Here is a 24,207-nt window from a genome sequence, read left to right on the forward strand (position 1 = left end):
GCTACGCTACACTACACTACACACACATACATACATACAACCCCCGGGGGTTGCTCTCTCTCTTTCTCTGTCGCTGTTGCTGCTGCCACTGCTGCCACTGCTGCTGCTACTAACTCCACTCTATATGTATGCAGCGCACATATGCACACGCTCGCTCGACGACTCGACTCGCGCTCTCGCACTCGCGGGGGCTACACGGCACACAGAACATGTCGCGAGCTCTAGCCAGCCAGTTGTGCTTCTGCTAGTGGTGTATTGTTGTTGTTGCTCGGTCGGTCGGTCGTCGCTTCGTCAAAAGACGTCGCCGCCGCCACCACCCGCGATATCTCCAGATTTTAATTCGATTGAAAAACAACGACGTATCTAAACTCGCTCCACGAGTGTGATTTTTGTTTTCTCGAATCAGTGCTCGCAGCTATCAACGCGATATCGTCGTCGTACTGTATAAGGACAGAAAATCGGTGACAGCGCAAGAAGCTCGGCGAACCGCAGCGAATGCCCGTGCCGTGTGATTTAATGCTGTGGTGCTGTGCTCTCTCAAGACAAATCTCTGATTATTGAAAAAAAACTAATAACGGACCAATGACGGTGTTATCACCCGGGCGGCCTAGTGCCGTCGTCGTCGTCGTCGTCGTGCCGACGCGACCCACGATGATCGATAACAATAATTGTCAGTGAAAAGAGAAAGATAGCTGCGATTGTTGCTGCAAGCTCGAAAGCTCGAAAGCTCGTCGTCGCGCGTGCTCGACTGGCGAGGAGAGACGCACAGAGCTCGATTGATCGATACACCTCTGCCGTACACCCACACCCCAGACGGAACATTGTTTATCTTGTGTGCGGAGGGACGCCCATTGTTTTTGTTATTGCCACCGTAATATATTGTTCTTGTTCGATTGTTTGTTGTTCTTAAATTGTTGGTTCAAATGCTGGTGTGACGTGAGTTTCCGAAATTATCTCTCTCTCTTTCGGCGCGCAACGCATCCACATAGACACACAAAATCAACAGCAGCAGCAGCAAGCAAGATCACTCGAGCAAGATGATGTACTCACCAGACAAGATGATGAGCAGCAAGGGCCTGCACGGGACGCCGATCTCGGCGCCCGGATGCTTTCCCTCGGGTCGCTACTCGCCCTCGCCGTATCGCACGGCGCCCGATCCCATGGCCCCGCCGCCCAGGAGATGCATGCCCAATCCAACGGTGAGTGCTCGATCTTTCTTTAGCAACTCGTCTCATATATGGTTGATTCTCCTGAAATCTGCTTTTTGCATGTCTTTATGCCATATTCTTAAACTAGTGAAGATGAGCCAAAACTGGCTCGGTCATTCATTCAATATTGTTGTATTCTTCATGATAGGACATAAATATTTCAATTTTTTAGGGTCAGTTAAATTTGCCGTGAAGATATACATGCCAAATGTCACCTCCGTGGCATGTCTACATCTCAAAATCAACTCTATTTGCATGTACCATGCATTCTCATTAGCACCTGACCCTATAATAACTATGAGACCAGCTTCTATACATCCAGAGTAAAGTTTAAGTCTATTATAGGGCTTTGAAAAATGTTTTTAAAAAATTTCCCACGCAATTGAAAAATGTCTTGGATTTTAATCATGCTTCTGAATAATTTCAAACATACCGCCTGCTTTGGGTCGCTAACTCATTTTTGATGTCGCTAGATACGTAAATGTCAAGTATTATAGCCCAGCTTTCGATTGGTGTAGGTTGCGGGTTCAAATTTTACATTTTATCGATGCTGGGATAGTTATTCTATTGAAAAATTCACGTGTGTCAAAAAAACGGTCACCTCCGTGGACATGAATATCTCGAGCTATGATCATTCTTTTTAACCGCTCGCCCCGTCAAAAGACTCGTTTTTCATGACCAAATTTCGGGTTGTGCGGAAAATTTTGTGCGTTTCTTATTTTTCTTACATAGTTGATCAAAGCAGCGATTTGTCACCTCCGTGTGTGTCACCTCCGTAACCGAAAATAGTCGATTTTAAGCATAAAAACGGACATAGTTTTCGTAAAACGAAATCTCAAAGCCCCAGATTCAATAATTATTCATATTTTATGGTTTAAAAAAGGGTAAACTAGTTCGCGCCGTTCAATATGACAAAAAAATTTTCACCATTTTTTCGTTTTCCATACCCGAAAAAGCAGATTTCGGGAGAATCAACCATATATTCGGTTTTCTTTACATCTCCATTGAGTTTGCCATTTCTTGAAGTCAGAAACGCGCAATTTTTTAGTTTCATTATAAATAATTAGACACGGATAAAAAAATATAATTTGCTAAATCTATACATTTCATTTTCACATAATAATATTCACCTAAGCAGAAGCGAGTATCACTAGTAACACCTTATACATCTTTTTTCCTTATTACTATTTCACAGGTCATTTACATTTAGATTTAAAAAACAGAAAGTTTTACATACTATCGGCATAAATTAAGATGATCCAAATAGTTTTAAGTATTCTTCACGAGCACGTGTTATGCAGGTGAATAATTTATCGAAAACTTTAATGCCGCAACAAAATTAATAAGTTGTTGGATTTTATCATTTTAAATTCGTTTTTTACACCATGGATCACGTGAGGTGATGTTTTTCCATATACGGATTCTTCATCCTTCATTGTTGCACCGACGGACACTGGTTTACGGTGGAACACTTGTTATCTACACAAAAATCTGTTCACCACGCATTTCAGAATTAAATTTCATTTGCTTAGTTACATCATTTTATGAATTATTGATAAGTTACAGAAGATTAGAAAATCACAATTAGTACTCAAATATGATTTTTTAAAACTGTTTTGTTCACTATGTTTTTAACACGAATTGTGAAATTGTCGAATTTTGATCTTGGTGAGCAGATTTGGATGATTTCATACTTCGTATTAATCTCTGTTAGCATATTCTTTTGATATCTATAACAGAAATCGGCAGTACATTTTTTTGGAGTAGAGAACGATGAATGTAAATAAATGATTTTTCGTGAGAATATGCAAAGACCCTGGTAGAAACGCTCAAGATCATTGTTATCACGACGAGTAAAATTATTAAATAACCGTGCACTTATATACAATTAGTTTTACTTTGCCACTTGCAGATTCACTTTAATGAAAGTAATCGCCATCTAGTGGAAGAGGCTGTATATAAAAACATAGTTGAAAACTCTTTGATTTTTTTGAAACAATTAAACAATCATTTTGAAATGATTTTTGAAAATCAGCAGAATGTACAAGTATTTTTTACCTTGGAACTTATACCAGAGCTTTGTCTTTTCTCTTGTGATTTTGAAGAATTCGGGCACGCGCTATCTAGCGGTAACTTTAGAACCATTTTTAAGTGGATAAGGAAAAGGCTTATAACTACCGTCACAGAAAGCTAATGATAATATGTATTAAGCATATTTTTAGGGCTCTCATTTATATTTATTTAAAATTGCAATACTTTCTGGCCCTTAATTGTTGTTGCTGTTGTTACTGTTTTTAAAATTCATATTAACAAATTCAATTTAATAGACGTCTTACAATTCAAATGTCAATAATTCCAAATGTAACATAATTGAAATATAAAAATAGATAAATACAAGCCAAATTGTGGCTATGTAATATCAAATATTTCAAAAGTTTATTTTAGTTATCAAGCTATTACCAATGTTGAGCAATTCCGTTAGAGGGATGATTTGATTTGCACTTTTAAACTGACATGGTTGAAATTAAAATAGAATAAAACTTACTCGAGAAGATACATAATGAGTTCTAACTTTTGTTCTTTCAAACATGTGTAGATTCATGCAATAATTAAAAGATGTCCGCTGTGACCGACGGTCTAAGAAATATTATTAATTTTCCAATTACTTCCATTACTTTAATTTATTGTTCAATAATAGATTGGAGAAATTTTATAAAAATTAACCATGTAATAAGTCAAATAATATTTATGAAAGATTAATCGAATCTATCGTAAATTAAAATATCATAGCAAGAAGTTTTTTTGAAAAAATACCTATAGTAAATGCTCGTTTTTTCAAATTGTATGCAAATAATGCCAATTGAAAACAGTAATCATGAAGATGAATTTGTAGTAAATGATTTTATCAATTAAACTTGGATGTAAATAGAGTTTCAAGTTACGAGACAAATCCTGATTACGTACAAAGTCAGTAAAATAAAAACTTTTTCAAGCCCTTGATAAAAATGTTAGTAAGATACAAATCCAGCATGACATGAGACACTCGCTTATAAGAGAGAGAGAGAGAGATGGAGCAAAGCGAGAGACCCAGTTTATTTTTTTTTCCCCATCTCTCATGCTGCCGTCGATGTATCTAAAGAGCCTTTGCGCGCTTTCTCTTTCTCTCTTTCTGTCTTTCGTTTGCTATTTCACTCTTGTACCGCTGACACCACCAGCACCACCATCAGCATCCTCCTGCTCCCCCCACCTACCCCCCTCGGAGCTTGCAAGCAGCAGTAAGTAAGGCTGCAGCAGCAGCAGCAGCAGCAGCAGAAGCCGTGCCATCTTGGTACATGGCCTTCAAAGTCTTTAGATTATTCATGTGACGTAATAGGATAAAAACCGTCGCGAGTAGTAAGTAGTTCCAGTGTATAGCGGCGGCAGCAGCAGAGAGCCTCGTCGTCCCGAGTGCCTAGATGAGATTACACTGGTACCCGCCACCCGATAACGCGCGGGACTCGACGTAATCGTACAATGTGTCTCTTCGCTTCGCTTTCCGATTTCTTTGCCAGCTCGAGCTGAAACGCGATGAGAGAAAAATACTACACGGGAGCTTCCTGCATTCAGCCTGCTGCCCCCCCAACCCCTTCGTTCGTTCTCTCTACCATCTCGCTCTCTCTCTCTCTCTCTCTTTTTCGTTTTACGCGCGAGGTACTATGTGTGTGTGTGTGTGCGGTACACGGCATAAAGCATCGATCAAGAAGCAACACGAGAAACGCTCGAAAATGTTTTGCCGCGGCTGACTGACGCGCAACATTTCTCATATGTCATGTTACATCGAGGATTCGCTCTCTATGTGTCTACAACGCTGCGCGTGCACTGCCAGGCCGTGTCTTTGATCTCAGCCAACTTTGGTTTTGTTGTTACGAGTAGGATTTGAGATTATAACGTTTGAAATGAAAAATTTGTTTTTCCTTTCAAGAAATTATTCAAAGTCTCGTTCGGGTTATTTAATGATTATCGTTATTTCTATTTTTTTTTCGTTTAACTGTAATTTCGCTATAATATTATATTGTAAATGTAACTTAATCAAAAAGCTCAAGATTTTAAGATTACATTCAAAAAACCGTAAATACTTTTTTACTTTACTTTTGAAAAAGACTTGATTAGAATTTTTTGTACATAGCTTTTATAGTAACGCGATAATGCGTTTACATTTTATGATACATTCTATAGTTTAAATTAGGGGCTCCTGTTTCCACTAGCCTTATATAATATAGTTATTTTATCAGCCTTGTTTCTGGCTGGATATGTTTCAATTTTAATTTTACTTTGTATTTTTTCTTATTTATTTATGGAAAAATATGTCTTAAAATTTAAAAAAACCATATAAACCTGACCTTTTCGGTCTGACCTTTTTGTTTTGACCTTTTTGTGTTGAAGAACCGAATACTAAAACCATGGAAGATTAAGAACTATTTCAGTTGCTTCAACTTATACAATTATGTTTTCTGTTCCACTTGCAGATTTACAAATAAAGATACTCGCCATCTGGTGGTGGAGGCTTGAAATTTTTGAAAATTAATCTAAATTTTTTGAATCAGGGAAACTGTCAATAGGCGATGATCATAAAATTCATTGAATTTTATTTTACTGAGGCATAAAAATTATTATTTAAGCTTAAAATTTTAAATTCTTGTTTAAAAACTCCGAAAATTATGACTAATTAAGGCACATCAGATTTCAGCTCGAAATGATACGAGGAAAATTGAGTAAGCACGAGGCATTTTTTATTCAGCATTAACATCGAAACGAACGTACGAACGCATACGGCATGAAAATAATCGAAAAACATAAAAAGCATAAAAGAGGTTAACCATACTCTAAGGCTCATTAGCTCTTATATATACCTCGTGTACGCGCGCAAACGCGAAATATTATATTATCAGCTATATATACCGCAATACATTAATAGTGTTTACTTACTGCGCTTAATGAGCGCAGAAGTTCGGGTGAGGGAAACGAGAGAGGCGATATAATATAAGAATCGAAATGAAAAAGAGAAAAAAAAAATTACCATCGAGCGCTCGCAGCCGCACACGACGCGAGGGTAATAATCGATAATAATCAAGCGAACTATTTTCGTTGCTTTATCCTTTTCAAAGAGTTATATTTTCGGGGACATCGCGAATTCGCTGCCGCGCGGCGCAGCAGATACGTATATGACGGACAAGTCGCTCGCTCTCGCTCCGCAGCTGCACCGTACCGCACATCGTGGCCCGCGAGCGCGCGTGAAATCGATTATCGCCGTTTTATAAATAATACATCGTGCCGCGAGCGAATATTCAGCGTGGAATTTAACTCCGGTTGCAGCTCGCATCTTTCGTATATACGTACATCCATATCTCATCGAAATTCGCTGTGTAGAAAATTTAAATATAATCCTCGACATTCCGCGCGTGCAGCCGAGCGTGAAAATCATTTGGGTCAAGCGACGTAGCGTGCCGAACATCTTCCACGTGCGCGCGTTCGCTTTTTTTTTCTCCTGCAGCTTAATTTGAATGGATAATTTTGACCGAGTTTGAGGGACTGGAATAGCATTTTTCCAGCAATTTCATCGGAAATAATATTTTAGTTATCGGATATTTTAACTCGTTCAAAAGTAAGCTTTGATTTTTAAGGGTAAATTACCCATAAATGGCATAAATCTAATTAATATCAAATTCGTTATCAAATTAACCACTAATTATTAAACTAAAAAGTTAAGATTTTGTTTTTTTTCCTTATATTCGCAAACACCACCACTAAAGGAATAACACAACGCAAACAAAAACAGGGCAAAGCAATTTGTACGAGCTTAATTTATCGATTTCTTCTCAAAAGAACGAGTTTATATTTAATCCGTGCCAGTTGTCCTTCTCAATAATTGATCCGAAAGTCATTCAAGGGTAACGCAATCGAGAGAAAATAGAGGCGAACGTACACTCGAGGCAAAAATTGCCTCCAATTTTCATCGGCTCATCCATCGCATTACAGCTCGCGCGGATCAAAAGTAGAGAGAAAAGAGTTGATCATTCGACGATGTGTATATAGCAAGGGAGAACATGTGCCGTCGTATAGAGGAGTGTACAGTAGTAGCGCAGGGTGACGCAGGTGCAGTCGAAAACGCCAGCCGCGCGCGACATATACACTACCCATCGATCGATATAATACGCGTGATTCCATCGGCGCATACCTACCTCTTTCGCTCTCCGCTGCTGCTGCTACTGTTTGTCCATGTCTACTGTAGCGTACAAGTGTAGTTATATATCGTAGTGCTGTGTGTGTATACACACCATCGTGTGTTTGTGTGTGTGTAGACGTACTCGAGAGCTCAAGTGCGCGCACGTGTGCACGCGCGGCACTGCAGTCGTACATACACGATTCTTTTGTACGGTGGCATCACGCGCGACATAATGCATTATATCGTGCGCGACATAAGTTTCGTGCGATTTCAGTCAAATATTGATACGCCGGTTGCGGCTGTCAAAAGTAAAGAGACTACCCACCCCCGCGAGTCTCGCGGATGTTCGTTGACCCGTGCGTTGAGACAATTGGACGATGGTCGAGCGAGCGAGTTCGAGCTATAACAGTCGTCTGAAATAGCTCAGCCATGCTCTCGCGCTGAACCAGAGTACAATCTATATTCACCACTCTTATACGCGGTGACGTGTGTGCTCGTTGTTTTTTCATAGTGTAAAAAATTTGCAATCTACAGCCGCGGCTAGATCATCGTCTAGAATTCAGTTAAATTGCAGAACTTGGCTTAAAAATAGCGCACCAGGTTTCAATAAATAATCGGATTAGCGCCGAAGACAACCCACCTTTTGCACAGTGTATTATTCTTATCCACACTTGTTCGTTTCCCAGCAGTCGGTGAATAAAAAAAATCAAACTCGAAAATAAATAATTTCACCCTTTATATCCTGCGCCCGAGCAACCGTTCACATGTTCATAAATAGGTCATATGCGTATCGGTTCACGAGCGATGCTTCGTGTGTCTGCGAGGCTCTACGCGTACGCACTGCCACTATATACCATAGGGGTGCTGGTGGTGGCTCGCGCGCGTGTTTAATATAAATTGATGGACCTCGACTCGACTCGATCGAGGAGCTTTGAATGAGAAAATATCGTTGGAGTGATTAATGAAGCAAGATGTGTCTGCGCAAGTATGTGTATTGGGAGTGTAAGGGAACACACGAAGATGCTCTAACGTTAATCCATACGCACTAGAATATACGGGAAAAAACGATGAGTATCTGAAGCAACCGTTGCTCGGCTGAGTATAAAAATAGGATACCTAACTATGACCAATTGATGAAAGAATTGGTTACATTAATTAATATTACATTAATTGATATATCCAGAACCAGAAACTGCAAGTATATTTTTAACTTGGAACTTATACCAGAGCTTTGTCTTTTCTCTTGTGATTTTGAAGAATTCGGGCACGCGCTATCTAGCGGTAACTTTAGAACCATTTATAAGTCGATAAGGATAAGTTATAACGACCGTCACAGAAAGCTAATGATAATATTTATTCGGCATATTTCTAGGGCTCTCATATTTATTAAAAATTATAATGTTTTTTGGCACCCAATTGTTGTTACTGTTGTTATACTGTTGTTAAATTCATATTAACAAATTCGATTTAATAGATGCCTTACATTTCAAATGTAAGTAATTAAAAATAACTATTAAAACATTGTTTTAACTGCAGTTTACATGAATTTTATGCAATCAAGAAATGATCATTGAATAATAAAAAACGTATAATAATGGTCATTAAATGTTGAAAAATACTTTACTCATTTGATTAGTACATTCTTTGACCGAAAAATTGTTTTAAAAGGCCATCGAATATTTCTACAAGTTATTTTCGTATGAATTTTCAAAATTAAGTTACCTGGCCAATCGATTCTCAATTGTCATCTTACGAGCTGATCAAATAAATACACGAGGATTGGAAATTTTCATTTTTCTCCGAAACACGTCGAAAAAACGTCACTGGCGTGTAGGCCAGTCGCGACATCGAAATGGTCGGAAATAGAGAGAAGAATATTATACCATTGCGGAGCGAGAAAAACTTTGACAAACTATACGAAGAGAGAGCAACTTTTTCATTGCAGCACAGTTACGACTGCAAATTGACATTCGATAAAAACAACGGCTAAAAGTAGTCGAGGCAAGCGATATCGTCAGACCGAATGGCAAAGTTCCCGCCACGCATTATATCGACTTTACCGCCCCGACGACGACGAAGCATCTGCAGCGAGCAGTAATACAACCTATATAATACAAACACACACAGAGAAGTAATAACTCCAGAACTGATATGACGTTTACAAGTAAATATCGCTGGGCGTGCATTCCAACTCTTGCTCTGGATAAATAACAGCGGCATTGCAAATAAATAAGCCGAAAGAAATTTCATATTCATCAACTTGAAATAACATCGGTTCTCTCGCTCTCTATGTACGACTCGGGTCACCTCAATTTCGCCTGCACTACCCTTGTGCTGCTGTTGGAGTGTATCTCTTTTGAATTCCTCAAGGAGTAAGAAATGAACACGCAAAAATCGGCCGCATCTTTCCTACCGGAGTATATATACGAGACACATTCCCCTGCTACTTTCGGGCTAAGAAAACGACGATGCAGCAGCAGCCTTCGATACCAGAGAGTACGTAACGTTACACACACACACACATAGACCAACCGGTATATAAAAGAGCCGCACACGGGACACTGGGGACACATAACGCTCCCGCGTATACGCGTTACATCCAATCGCCGTCTGATTTATATTTACTATAGGTTGGCAGGGGGGTGGGTGCCCCCTTTTCTTATTTATCGAACTCGATACAGAGACTCGCAGTGTTAATTCGCTTGACTAAATTGAAAATTATTACCCTTATGCGTACCTCTTTGACATGCTGACGTATGTTCCTTTTTTTGCGGCGCGTATATAGCTTTGGGGAAATTTCTTCTCTTTTTTTTCGCTTGGCTTTCTTACGCGTGTGTAGCTGTGAAGAAGTGGTGCGCATGAAATTGCTGAAAAATAAAAAAAATTAACTTGGATTAGTTTATTGGACGAAATCAGGATAAAATCAAGAAAATACAATTGGTTTTATTTGCATCTCTCGATTATTTTAAAATTCACGTTCGGAACTTATCCAAAAGGCTCGAGACGATTCTGAAATAGGTTTCAAAAGCTTAAATTTGAAATGAAAATGTACGGTGTACATAAGTACTTTACTAAACTTTGTAAAATTACTCTTCATTCTTGAGAATTGAAAATGCGCGGGCTGTTAAAGCTACTGGTTAGAATAAACGGTAGTCGTCGATCGGCCAATTTTAAAAGAGAGTCTTGGCAATTTTAGAGAACTTTTGAGGTTGCGATCCATTAAAAATATCACTTATACTTAAAAGTTATTTTACGGTATTCCACGATCGAAGCCGTGATATTAGAATTCGCAAGTAGCGATGTAAAAGTTTCCAAAATTGATTATATTTTTTAAAAAACCATAGAAAGAATCGAGTACCAAACCTAGAAAAATTATATAGCTACGATGGTAGAGCAAAAGTTTTTTTTCTGACAAAATGTAATTACTTATCAAAGAAAGACCTAAGGAAGAGTAATGTCTTTCGTAAAAGAAGGACCTATCCTCAGGAAATTTCAATTATCTACTTATGTTACCTCGGCTCTCTCTCTCTCTCGAGCAAAAGTAGATTTATTTCAAGTACACCGCCGCAAATACATACACATCAATTCATTACGCGAGCTGCAAGACTCGCGGCTGCGAATCTTATAAAAATCGACTTTTCATCACCGCGGGGCAATCGTCAAAGTGAGACAGCAAGAACGGCATTAAAACAATTTGACGGACACACGAAGCGGCCCGAGTGTCCGTGCCTGCTAAATGCGATTAGGATATAGACGATCATTATCATTGCTTTTCATTGCCACGCACATACATACACACACGGGCACTCTTCGAGTGGAAGGATATACACGCGAAGCGGTTGGGCTTATATTCGCTGAAGAGGAAATAAACTTAAGTGCGTAATTACACTATACGTACTCGGCTGATTGCGTGTGCGTGGCGTACGTCGTGCACGTTTCTCCCCCATAGGGCTCTTTTCGCGGTTAACGTTGGTGTGTGGTACCCCATGTATATATACCCTTCGCTCGTTTCACCTCTGTAGTACCGTATACACGAATACATACGGCCGCGTCGAGGAAAAGAATGTAATTGCGACGACGACGACGCGCGAGCCGTACGATATATATACGAAGGAGGGCACGAAATTTAACAAGACTTAAATTTACCTACACGATATCTTATGTGTACGCCGTGTAGCGAAGCCTCGACGCGTTCGCATCATGATTATCTTTTATGCGTATCGTAAAATGATTTTCGTCCGGTCATAGTGTCAACGCGACGCGCACGACGAGCAACCTGTACGATTCGATACGAAGCCACTACTAACGCTTTTTTTGTTCTTCTTCGCGTAGTTTGCCCCCCCCCCCCCCCCCCCNCCCCCCCCCGCGAGGCAGTTGCGTTGATTAATCATCGCGCCGGCCACTGGACTCGACATGAATCGATCTGGATTAACCGCTTGACGAAGCGTCGCGATAAAAGCTCCTCGTGACTCGATACTTCTGCTGCTTACTCAAGTCTTTTATGAAGTAAAACTAGCCTCTTGTCGTAGTAGTGCTTTCTTCGCCGGGTGATAACAATTTTGCTTAATAGTGCTAACTGTCCAATAAAATATTCAGTTTTTCTTAAATTACACGATGTATAATTGCATCAGTTATGGGGACCGCAATCCGACTTTGAATTACGTGAGAGTTCGAATTATTTATCAGCAATGTAATTCAAATTTTTTTTTATTTTGTGTGACTGATTCATTTAATACTTCCTATTGCTTCAAAAAAAGATATTATTATTTTAAATGATTTTTCCAAGCTTTAGATTTGAAAATGAAATTTACCTCAACGAAAACGAGCAGGAGCTAGCGGTCTACATCGTGAGCAGACACTCGGAGCGTAAGCATCGATTCGAAAACGAGGGAATGAGTATTGGGCTGCATGAAATGAGTTGTAAACCTTTACTTCATAATGTGTCTTTATTGAGGAGGTAGATAGAAACGCGTGCGCAGCGCGACTTTTACATGTTTTTGAAGTGGTTCGGTCGTCCATGTTACCACTAGCCGTTTATAATAACTAATTGGTTTCGCTAGGTAGCGGCTTTTACTAAAAACATGCGCCAATTAAATCTTATCGAAAATTAGCTCTTACTTAAAACAGAACTTTGCCTTTTCTCTTATGATTTCGGAGAATTCGGGTAGACGCCATCTAGCGGTAACTTAGATACCATTTTTCGTTCGAAAAAAATGAGGCTTATAAACCAACCTCACAAAAAATACTAAACAATATATATCGAGAGAAACATTTCGTAATTTCAAAAATTGTAAAGAAAGAAAATTCGAGTAACGACACATTTTCTTCGAATTATATGAATTTTTTAAACATTTCTTACACGAGACTTGGCTGGGACCAATTGATGATCACTACGAGCTAATTCGATATAATTCCAATTGTGAGTTAAAATTATGCGATTTCTCACGCACCTCTGAACGTAAATTATCGTAATGATATTTATTGATAATGCAAAAATACTCGAGAAACGTAACGAGGCCGATATATCGTTGATCTTTGCCGAGCATAAAAGTCAATATACACGTAAAAAAAGTGGGAGATAAAAAGGCAGTCTCGTGATTCTTTGATCGGCTCATGCAAAATTTAACGACAACGGCGGCGCGCGAAACTGCCTACTACTACGCTGGGCTGGATATGGAGGAATCTCGGTATTATCTATGCACATGGTTTTCGGGCTACCTAACTTGTTGCAAAAAATGAAATGTCGCATCGATGGATCGTATACGTAACACACGCCATAAGCGTCACTTAGTAAAAATTATCCAATATCCGATAATAAGTATGCTTAAAAACCGTCGAATTTTCTTATGTATCATGTTAAAAAAGGATAACTCGGTGCGTAGGTGAAAAAAATGAGCTCGTAAACGCGCGGGGTAAAAATCGCACGCGCGAGAGACACAAAAAAAAACAGGAGAGAAAGATGGACCGGAGCAATAGTATAGTCGCAACATTTTTCCATTCCCCGCGTGTCATCCATCTAAAAAAGAGTTTGAAATATTCGAGCCCCGCCGAGCAGCAGCAGCAGCAGCAGCGTATCTCTGTCTTTCTCGCGCGCCCGGCACAAGCCCACCACCACCAAGCCACAGCGGACTCGTAAAAGGGCTCTTCACGCTCTGCACCAGCGTGAAGCATCTCGTGATGGTTCTCTCTCTCTCTCTAGCAGCTCACAGAGAGCGATATAAACTCGAAAAGTTTAGTCACGTTTTACGGCCCGGCTGGAAGCTCCCGAATCCTTGTAGTAGATACCTTATGTACCTATCCTACCTCGTGCGCTGTGCCGCCTGCGTGTATTTATTCCTCGGCCTCGGTATGTTTTACGACTCCGGGATATAGGAGAGCTGCTGCGACTTCGTGCGATACGAGTCGAGTTTTTTTTTTTTTTTTTTTTTTTGTAAACTCGCTCGAACGCACACACATAGAGAGAGAGAAGCGCCAAAACTATGCCACACACATTTCTGATTCAGTGCGCGCCGAGGATCGAGGTTGAGGAAATAAAAGCTCGCTCTAAAATGTGTTCCGCCCTTCTCCCTGCGCGCACACGTGAATCGCACACGCGAAGTAACAGCAGCAGCAGCAGCAGCTTTCGCAATGGTCAACTCAATTAGCTCGCGGGTTCTTTTTCAATTATTGAATAACGGCTAATCGACTGGCGCTCTAGTGTTGCGCGCGTACGCCACTATATAGTACCGCTGCGGGTTAAAAGTGTTTTTTTTTTTTTTTACGCTTTTGCCGATTCCATTTCATTTGCGCGCGTTTACGAGAGATGAGGTTGTGCGCGCCGTACGATCGTTACCACCGCTTTTACCCGCTCTAAATAACCGGCGCGGCACATTTTCTGAAACATTTCCCGTGTATCTGCATGCGTCACGTGTGTGTAGCAGTGTAGAAACGCGACAGATAGACAACTGTACTCGAGCGTGCGAGCTACCACCGCAAAGCCACTTATTACGCCTTTTGTTGAAAAAAAAAAAAAAAAATGGTCTGCGCACAGACGCATACTACTAATTACCGCTACACGCTACACAGACACACAGACACACACACACAGACACGAGGTACTCTAGTATAATTTCCTGATGAAAAACACTGTACAATTAGGTCTCGCTAGAAAACTCACCCCTCCAACGCTCGACCGGTCTCTCTCTCTCTCTCTCTCTCTGCCGTAATACAGTTGTACGTGCAATATCGTGCGTGCGTACACATATGTGCTCGCGCGGGGCAGACGAACAGATACAGCGAGTTAGAAATAGGTTTATGTATATGATGATCGGCGCGCAGTAGGGAGCTTTTTATACAACGATATAGCGCTTCGCAATCGTCGTCGTAGTCGTCGTCGTAGTCGTTGTCGTCGTAGGAGGGGGGCATTAAAGGAACAATCACAGAGTGCTTTGCGAACGACGCGAGAGCCCTTCGTCAAAATCAAGAGGCCATTATTACCAACATATGTTTGTGTCTACGGCGAGCTGTCGCGACCGCCGCCGCTTCGTATATATATGTACGCTTCTGATCGTATCGTGACTGCTGCTCACTTTTGCTGTCGCATGTACACGTACACACACACTGATGTGCACAAAAGAACACTCGCATATATACATATATACATTTAGTTGCCTGCTATACGTGTGTGTGTGTGTAGTAGCCCGTAGCCGAGCGCGCACACCTGTCCCCATGTAGCTTAGTGTACTACTAAGGCCGTTATCGGGACGATGAGCAAATTTAGGGTAAATGCGCTATGCGTGTATGGCAGCAGCAGCAGCGCATAACTCGCAAGTGTCTCTTGTCAATCGCCGCATCGAACATGTGCCTTTGAAATTTCACTCGCACGTATATATACGTAGTGCATGTCACTGACGTTTGCATGACAAGATGAAAAAGAAAAAAAAACGACGTATTCATTATTTACGAGGGACAGACCCCGATTTAGGAGAGCTATATCTGTATGTAGTGCCGCATCCCGATGAAATTAAGAATAATACACGGCTAATTCGCGTTGTGGAGAGAAAAAAAGTTGGTTCGATTCTTGGGCGGAGCTTTGATTTGGGGCTATATTTGATAATGCCGATACACGCGTATAACCCCGTGTAATCTCGAAAATCGTACCAAGCTTACTTCGGCCTATACGCCTCGCAATTTATCTTGCGGATATATCGAGAGAAGTGTAGTATATTTTTTTTTTGCTGCTGCTGTATGGCAGGCCTCTCTATACGAGCCGAGGCGGTAATAGAATAACGCAATTATTTCCCGAGGATGAACTGTGACTTATCCGCAGTGAGCCCCGAGCCACGACAAATCGACGTTTCAATTTTCTTAATGCCTGTGATCCTGCTTGAGTAGTGTTGGTGGTGGTGCTGCACGTCGTAGCGCGTGTTTGATGCTATGTACTCGAGGCCGGTAGTCCTTGGTGCGTCTTGGGACCCCGCGACGACGCGTGTCGACGCGTGCCGAGGTCTCACTCTATTTCTCTCTCTCGGGGTGCAAACACGTGTGCTTGCGATATAAACTTGTAGAGTACGTACATGTGTCTGCGTGTGTGAGAGTGGGTTGTATACAAGTTGGTCGGTTTATTGTCGAATTGATAATTGCAGTATGAGTTCGCTCGCTTCGTTCAAGGCAATTCGAATCGACGGTGCTCAGCTTTTTATAATTTCATTTTTAAAAATGATATGATTGGAAACTGCCTAATATATCAACAAGTACACTGTGCTTTGACTTATACAATTATTTTGAATTTGCCACTTGCAGGTTTACGGATATAGTGGCACTCGCCATCTAGCGGTGGATGCTTAAAATGATATTATACCAACTAAAAATGATTGGAAACTAGTCTGAATTTTACGAAACGATTGAATGGCTATTACCAGATGATTTAAATACGTAAACACGTAATAAAATAATCACCAAAAACAAGCCAATTAATAATAATAAAATGTATCGTAAACATTTCAAATCGACATTTTTATACCAGAATCTAAGCTCTAAATATGCATCTCTCGATACATATTTAACATTTTCTAACATCCAGACAAAAGACAATCCGTGCGATCGTATCTTGGAACGATCCGTCCGACACGCACAGATCGACACTCCCTAGAGTAAATAGTTCGAGCAAAGCATCGCACGCATCGATTAAAGCATCATCGCTCAGAAAGTGTGTCGAGCTTCGTTAATATAATTATCAAAATTCATAAATAATTTATAACCTTTATAGCTATATAAGCCTCTCTCTCTCTCTCTCCGGCGCGCATAAATAAAACGGCGATGAATTTTTACGTCGGATTATTCGATTAATAATTTAGAGAATATAAAATATAAGAGGCGCAATAATCCGCGCGGGCAATTCGAAATTACTCGATGAAATATTTATTTGCAGGTGTATATAAAATATATGAGACTAGGCGCGCGTATAGCAGTCAGCGCGTGTACACGTCGGGGCTCTCTTATTGCCGGTCGATTGAATAAGTCGAGTGCGAATTAGTTTTCATTGCCTCCTATTTAATTGAAACTTACAACTACGCTACTTGCTTGTTTTTTTTTTCTTCGCAGTCAAAGCTCAGCCTCGATCAAATAAATTAATCTCTCTCCCCGACTGTATATATATACGCCGCGAGGTAGAAAATTTTCCTTGCCTGCGCCTGGACTGCCTGCCAAGCCAGCCCCTAAAGTCACGTAGATCATAAAACACGGTACTCCGCCCTCTTGATATAAAAAAACAAAAAGTTGGCTGCGCTCATATAATACTACTACTACTACTGCTTAGCTTTGCTGCGGAGAGGCAGAAGGTCCATAAAAAAGGCCGCCACCGCCGACGAAATTGCCGTGTCATCGTGACCGACAGTAAAGATGATGCCACCCGCGCTCCTAATTGCGTCTTGATGCTTTTTGGCCCAACCCTTCGAGTGAGAGTATCATGGCGTCGCGAGCGTCGGCAGGTGGATGTGCCTCGGCAGGTTCCTTGCCTCTCATTTACTGTACATAGCTACTACTACTACTATACCCACCCGCCGCCACGCGGCTCCTCTATACATTATACGTATATTTTAGGTACCGCGTGTGCTATACGCCGCAACGCGTATATAGTCTCTCGCTCGCTTCGTGTATATAGAAAACGAGGCAATTATCTCCGGGGTTGTACGCGCGTATAATATCGCGCATACATTTTAATGATTATTACTCGGGGAGTGAAAAAATGATGATGATGATGATGACGACGACACGTGACTTAACGATAGGCAGGAGCTCCTCGGGTGGAAGAGTTAATCCTCGAGACAAAAGTTTCGCACCGGGTGCGCGAAGAGATATTACTATACGCCGAGAGGGCCCGAAATCGTAAAACTTCCTCGAGAACGTGTGCGAGTGCAATCAAAAGTTTGAATATTTAAAAACTAATTTTTAGACACTTCTCTCTGAAAACTCAAAAAGGCAGATAGTTTTTTTTATACATTTGAATCGAATCAAGTTTTAAAAATTGAAAATCCCGAGAGTTTGCACATTTTTCGGAGCAAGTTCGAGTTATTAAATGTTGCAGAAGCTCGAATGCAAAACAATAATGCAAAGCGGCTACGCACAGCTCCGAGCATGGCGCGTTTCGCTTTGCCACACTGTACTACCACCGTATATACACCGTGCAGCAGGCGTCGATCGATATAAAAGAAGGGAGTGAGAGAGAGAAAGAGGAGAGCGAGCTGCGAGCGAGTAAGAGAACGACACACGTACATAAACACAAATGTACGCGTGTTAGTAGTCGAGCTGTGCGTGCGTATCACGAATGTCTACGCTAGTGCGTGTGTGCGTGTGCGTGCACGAAGAGCGAGAGAGAAAGAGCACAAATGAAAAAGAGAGAGGCGGTCTGATTGGCGGGGTTTGCCTCAAAGTACGGGCCAATCGGAATGTAGTCCTATTCCTGCCGAAAGCCTACCGTGTATACGCAAAATCATGGCCTTTTTCAACAATATAATTCCGATCGAGAGTACGCCGAGGTTTTTTTTTCGATTAGCGAATTAGATTACTGGAGTAGTTTGTGGATTTTTATCTTATCTTTCAGGCGTTATTTTACTTCGTATTATTGTCTGAACTTAACTATTAACTTAATTCATGAATTATTGATGGAATCAAATAATGCGTGATTATATTTAATTATTATTCACAGGATGCGCGTGAATAAAAATTATCTCATAAATAATAAAATTAATTGAAACTCATCGTGTAGAATAAATTCAAGTTCAATACACTCGTTGAAATTTTCAATACTGATAATTATCTTTAAGTCTATGTATACGTCATAAATGATTTCTTGAAACACGAAGAGTTGATTTGATTACATTACGCATTTTCAAATTTTATCATTTTGGAAATGCGATTTCAACCACTTGCGTTTTGTTAATGAAAAAAAAACACTTTCGAGCGAACGAAATAAAATTTTTTCGCGATAACTCAAACTTTCCGCGCGCGTAAATCATGATTTTGAGAGAATTGCGCACATTCTATACGGGGCAGAGAAGCTAGCGTTATATTGTATTAAAACGCGCTCGAAGCAGCGAGTTAAAGTAGCAAGCATAAGCTTATAAAATTGCACGCATAATTTATCATTCGCTCCTTTTTCCTCGTCTTCTATTGCCTTTTTCTTCGTCCCACTTTTTGCCCCGCCTACTGACAAACTGCATTTTCTCAGTGCAGCAGCAGCAACAAAGTAGATAAAGGCGCGAGGAAGAAAAAGAAGAAGAAGATGGGGAAAAAAATGTAGACGAGGCTCTCTCTCTCGAGCCGTTCAGAATCGGAATATTACATTGGAAAATTTTATAAATTCCCTTTAGCCGTGCCGAAGAGGCGTGTTATTCTCCTGCAATAATAATGATAAGAAAAGCACCAAACTTGCCCGCGCTGCTACTGCTGCTGTGCGACGATGCAGACTGTCACGGCGCGGCTTTATAGTCCTTGTCCATTATTGCAACAATAACTTTTTTGTCGTGCAGTGCAGGTACAAGAACGAAGCATTTTGAAATACAGTAGTACCAGTTTTTGAACTAGTTTGAAGATGATTATACCATTTTAAACCTTCGCCGCCAGATGGCGAGTACCTTTGTCTATAAATCTGCAAGTGGAAAAGTCAAAATAATTATATAAGTCTAAAAAAATTTTTTTTTTCAATATTAATGATTAGAATCATTTTTTTGAGTATTATAAGTTCAAAAAAATGTTCAGGAAAACGTTAAACTGCTGGTTAAAATGTATCCAGCTCTACTGTCTCTTGTACGTCAAAAAACTTTTTCTTTGGACAGAAACTAGCTAACCAATGTTCGTCGTTTCTATCAAGCAGGCGATTTCGATCATTTATTACGTTTGACAAGTGAAAATAGTAACCTTACAGATCTCGAGAATTACCAGGATAGCTCATCGATGCTTATGATGAGCTTCGGTATTTTTTCGTACACAAGAAACAATTCATTAATTGTCTCAAGCTGATTGAAATGCTCGAAATTAATAATGGATTAATAATACCATTTAAAATCTCCACCACTAGATGGCAAGTACCTTTATCTGCAAGAGGCAAAGACAAATAATTGTAGAAAAGCGCACGATTTCAATACAAAGTATAGAATCTATTGACTTCGTGAAGAGCAAATTATCAATTAAGGCAAACTTTTTCTTTGGACAAAAACTAGCCATGAAATAAAATTTCTATTGGGGTCATGTTTCAAGTAATAAGTCGTTCCAAATTCGAAGTACATTTTCAGATTTACACTTTTTACAACTAGTCATTTGACTCAACTTTCTAAAATCGGATAATGCTATATCAACTCGTAATTTTTGCAATCAAAATATACATAATCGCCGTATCGCGATACGCTTTATTTGAATAATAGCGACTCGATATTGCAGGCGTAAAAAAACGAAAATAAAAAACAGACGGCAACGTCAGCTGTAAATAAAAAAAAAAGAAGGAAAAAGAAAATAACACGCATGTATTGAAGAGCCAGAGGGTAGAAAATTTGAGGTTGTAAGTACTTAATAACAGCGATAGATGCGTACGTTTGTTATATAATGGCGTTTAAGTATAGGCCACTTGTGCATTATAATATATTTCATTTGTTAAGGTGGTGGGGCGATGTTTGGACGTTCGGATACTGGTGCCCGAGTAAAAGTGTCATTTGCGGTTAGTAAAATGCGTTTTGACAATATATACGCGCATATATATATAGAATTGCGACCCCCCCGAAAGGAATATGTTATAATAATAATACGATATACGTACAAAACGAACGCGAACGTGGAGAACGCATACACGTACACGTGATCAAAGCCGATGCACAGTTTTGTCGGTTCACAGAGCGTTAAATAGCAGCAGCAGCCAGAGGTAGTAGCGCAAAAAGCGTAGCGGAGGGACATTTATGGAAATGGGCTGTATACTCCCTGCAACAGCAGCAGCAGAGCACGAGAAACGTCCGCAATTTAGCTGGACCGTATCCCGAAATTGTCGCTACTACAGCTATACGAAGTTGAAAATCGCGCGTGTACAATGCAGAGACGGTATATAAGGGTTAAATTTCGAGGGCGCGGCGACGGCTATGTAGGATATTCGCCATATACGATCGAAGTGTGAATTCGTGTTCGACACACTCGTCCGCCCGTTCGAACTCTCTCTCTATCGAGTAGGATATAGCGCACGTTATCGTGTGATATATACCTGCGACTGGCTGGCGCATTACTACTACCACCACAACTTTGCTCCGAATGTGTGTGTGTGTACTCGTCGGATAAGTATATCCGCACATCTTTCTCGGTCGAGCGCGCATACACGCGTGCCGTGCGCCGCGTTAATAATCAATGAGCAAACATGCGAAGCTTATACGGGCCCGCGATGTCGCGTTGTAAGGGTTTCTCGCCCAAAATTTTGCTCGACAAAATACTACATTCTCGAGTTTGAGATGCGAATTTCGACACAGTTTTTACTGCTATCTGTACTGTTTCGTTGTTGTTGTTGTCGAAGTCGAAGGTTGTTGGTGAAAAATCCGGACGAGGTATACGAGTTTCCTTTTTTTTTCTCGATGACGAATGACTTGGGTTCAAAATACTTTCGAAAACATTACTTGTTATATTTATTCTATCGCTAAAGAGGGTTGGAATTATAGTAAAGAGTCAAATAAAGAACCTCGTACAAAAAATGACATTTTTTCAACGACACAAGGACTTTTATAATAGTTTATTCACATCTGCATAAATTATTTAGTATTTTACATAACTAGCTCTTTTTTCGCGCGTTTCTTGTGCCACCGAATTTTCTTTTTAAATTATTTGTGTTGAATTATTATTCATAGAAAAATGATTTATTAAGCAGATCAATAATATCATTTATTCATTAACGTGTAATGACAAAGTTATACATTGTTTACAAATTGCCTCGTTTGAATATTTGTATCGCGACTTCTAATTTGTAAATATTGTTTCGTTTGAGTAAGCTGGTTTGACGTTTGGCTTTATACACATAGATTAGTCGTTAATAATATACCAAGTTTGAAAGATGGAATCCAGTGATTTATTTAATTCCGTCGTCAGGTAATTTTTATTTTAATGGAAATAAAAGAATATAAAAAACGTACATTAGTAATAAATCCTATATGAGGGTTATTTCAGAGTGAAAGACGAACCTTGTGATGTGTCACTGATTGAAAATGATGGAATTACTGAAAACTCACCCGATGTTAAGAACTTTCAAATTTCAAAATTTTTCCCAGAAAATTCAGTAAGTGTTGACGATTATATCCGACTGTTATAGTCAACACTTGTGACGAAAAATTCCACGTAACTTCAATATTATTTCAGGCCCAAACGCTTCGAGAATATGACGAAAATCAAAAAACTGAGCTTGACGAGATCAAAGTTGAATTAGAGTGTGTGGACATGAAGCCTGAAATGAATTTTTTGGTAATTAAGAAAATTGAAGGTGATTCTCAAAAATATAACGCTGATTATAAGATTAAAAACACAATCAAAGTGGAAACGGCAGAGACAGCGAAAAAAGATAATAACGAAGAATATAACGATAAAGTGAATAGCAGTGTCACATACGAGTGTGATATTTGCAGAAAAAAATTCACAAACAAGAGTAGATTCAAAACTCATATCGACGGTGTCACACATGTATGCGATATGTGCCAAAAAACAATCTGCCAAAAAAAATCTCTCCAAATTCACGTGAGTAATGAGCATAATGACGTAGGACATGCATGTGATGTGTACGGAAAGAAATTTTCTCGACCGCAACATCTCAAAAGGCACGTGAAAGCGTTGCACAATTGTAAACTTTCATGCGGTATAAGTCAAAAGTCATTCTCACGAAAAAATAATCTGAAAAACCACCTCTATACAATACACAATGGTGTCAAACATGCATGTGGCACGTGCGGAAAGAAATTTTCGTCAAAGAGTAATCTCAAAATGCATATGGATGCGATTCACAATGGTGTCAAACATGCATGTGATATTTGCGGATATAAATTTACAAATAAGAGTAATCTCAAAAAGCACATTGATGCGAAGCACAATGGTGTCACACATGCATGTGATATTTGCGGAAAGAAGTTCTCAGATAAGAGTAATGTCAAAAAACACATTGACGCGATGCATAATAATATCACCCACGCATGTGGCACGTGCGGAAAGAAATTTTCATCAAAGAGTTATCTAAAAAATCACATTGATGCGAAGCACAATGGTGTCAACACAAATGCATGTAATATATGCGGAAATAAGTTCGCAAGGAAGAGCTATCTACAAGTCCACATGGATGCGATGCACAATGGTGTCAAACATGCATGTGATATTTGCGGAAATAAATTTATAGAAAAGGGTAGTCTCAAAAAGCACATTGATACCGTGCACTATGGTATCAAATGTGCATGTGATATTTGCGGAAAGTCATTTTCACTAAAAGGCAATCTCAAACGACACATCGATACGGCGCACAATGGTATCAATCACCCATGTCATACTTGTGGTAAGACGTTTACACGAAGGCGTAGTCTGAAAATCCACGTCGATGCTGTACATAATAAAATCAATCACACATGCGAGGTGTGTGGAAAAATATTTGGATATAAAAAAAATCTCAGAGCCCACGTGGCTATGGCACATCACTCACGCATTACGACTTAATAATAATGTATCAATTTTATGGTTAAATTATATTTTACGGTCAAATTTAAATTTATTATGACATTATCGGTTTCTATTGTGTAACACTATCTCACTATGTAAAAACAACCTTCATATTTCAATAAAATCCAATGACTTTATCTGAGAAATAGAACTATACCCCAAAATACCACTTGTTTTAATTTAAACTTGATGTTATATCAGACAATACAGTTTTTTGCATTATAATCTCTGTAAATCTTAAAATGACCATATTGACATGTACATGAGTATTTTACATGATTTATCAATTTAACACGTTCGCATTAAATCACAGCCTGAATAAAACAAATTCGCATAATTTTTTCACGAGAGAATTAGATACGCGTCACGACCATATTATCGGTTTTCCAATTCTACGAGTTATATTCATTCGAACAATCAAGACACCCACCTGCTTATGTTGTCTCAGATGTGCTAATACTTATAACAATTTTAGCCTCGTATAATTGCGATGGTTTTTAATTTACCTTATATTTATGCAAGTCAAGAAATGTTTACCGATCCTGCATATACATACCCTTAACTCGATTTAGCGCAACAAAAACTCGAGTCCGACGCCAGACCCTT

At 39.7% G+C, this 24,207-nt stretch overlaps 2 protein-coding genes across 2 annotated transcripts in view; both read left to right on the forward strand.

Annotated features, from left to right (window-relative positions):
• Positions 1-276: 276 nt before the first annotated feature.
• Positions 277-24,207, forward strand: part of LOC106652831 (inhibitory POU protein) — a 41,760-nt gene continuing 17,829 nt past the window's right edge. The window contains exon 1 of the mRNA XM_014371971.2: positions 277-1,199. Coding sequence (XP_014227457.1) covers positions 1,038-1,199 — 162 coding nt within the window. The 5' untranslated portion in view covers positions 277-1,037. The remainder of the gene's footprint in view (positions 1,200-24,207) is intronic.
• Positions 21,939-23,757, forward strand: LOC106652830 (zinc finger protein 658B-like). The gene is made up of 3 exons (XM_014371970.1): positions 21,939-21,999; positions 22,078-22,186; positions 22,267-23,757. Exons 1-3 carry the CDS (start codon positions 21,965-21,967, stop codon positions 23,596-23,598), a joined length of 1,476 nt encoding a protein of 491 aa, XP_014227456.1. The 5' UTR covers positions 21,939-21,964; the 3' UTR covers positions 23,599-23,757.

Source organism: Trichogramma pretiosum, unplaced genomic scaffold (assembly GCF_000599845.2).
Source record: "Trichogramma pretiosum strain Unisexual culture from Peru unplaced genomic scaffold, Tpre_2.0 scaffold58, whole genome shotgun sequence".
NCBI classification, from domain to species: domain Eukaryota; kingdom Metazoa; phylum Arthropoda; class Insecta; order Hymenoptera; family Trichogrammatidae; genus Trichogramma; species Trichogramma pretiosum.

Bases quoted from the DNA above. Each gene is read 5' to 3' on its own strand.
- LOC106652830 (XM_014371970.1), top strand. From the start codon at position 21,965: ATGGAATCCAGTGATTTATTTAATTCCGTCGTCAG. The intron at 22,000-22,077 runs GTAATTTTTATT...GGGTTATTTCAG, and splicing joins TTATTTAATTCCGTCGTCAG to AGTGAAAGACGAACCTTGTG. The intron at 22,187-22,266 runs GTAAGTGTTGAC...ATATTATTTCAG, and splicing joins AATTTTTCCCAGAAAATTCA to GCCCAAACGCTTCGAGAATA.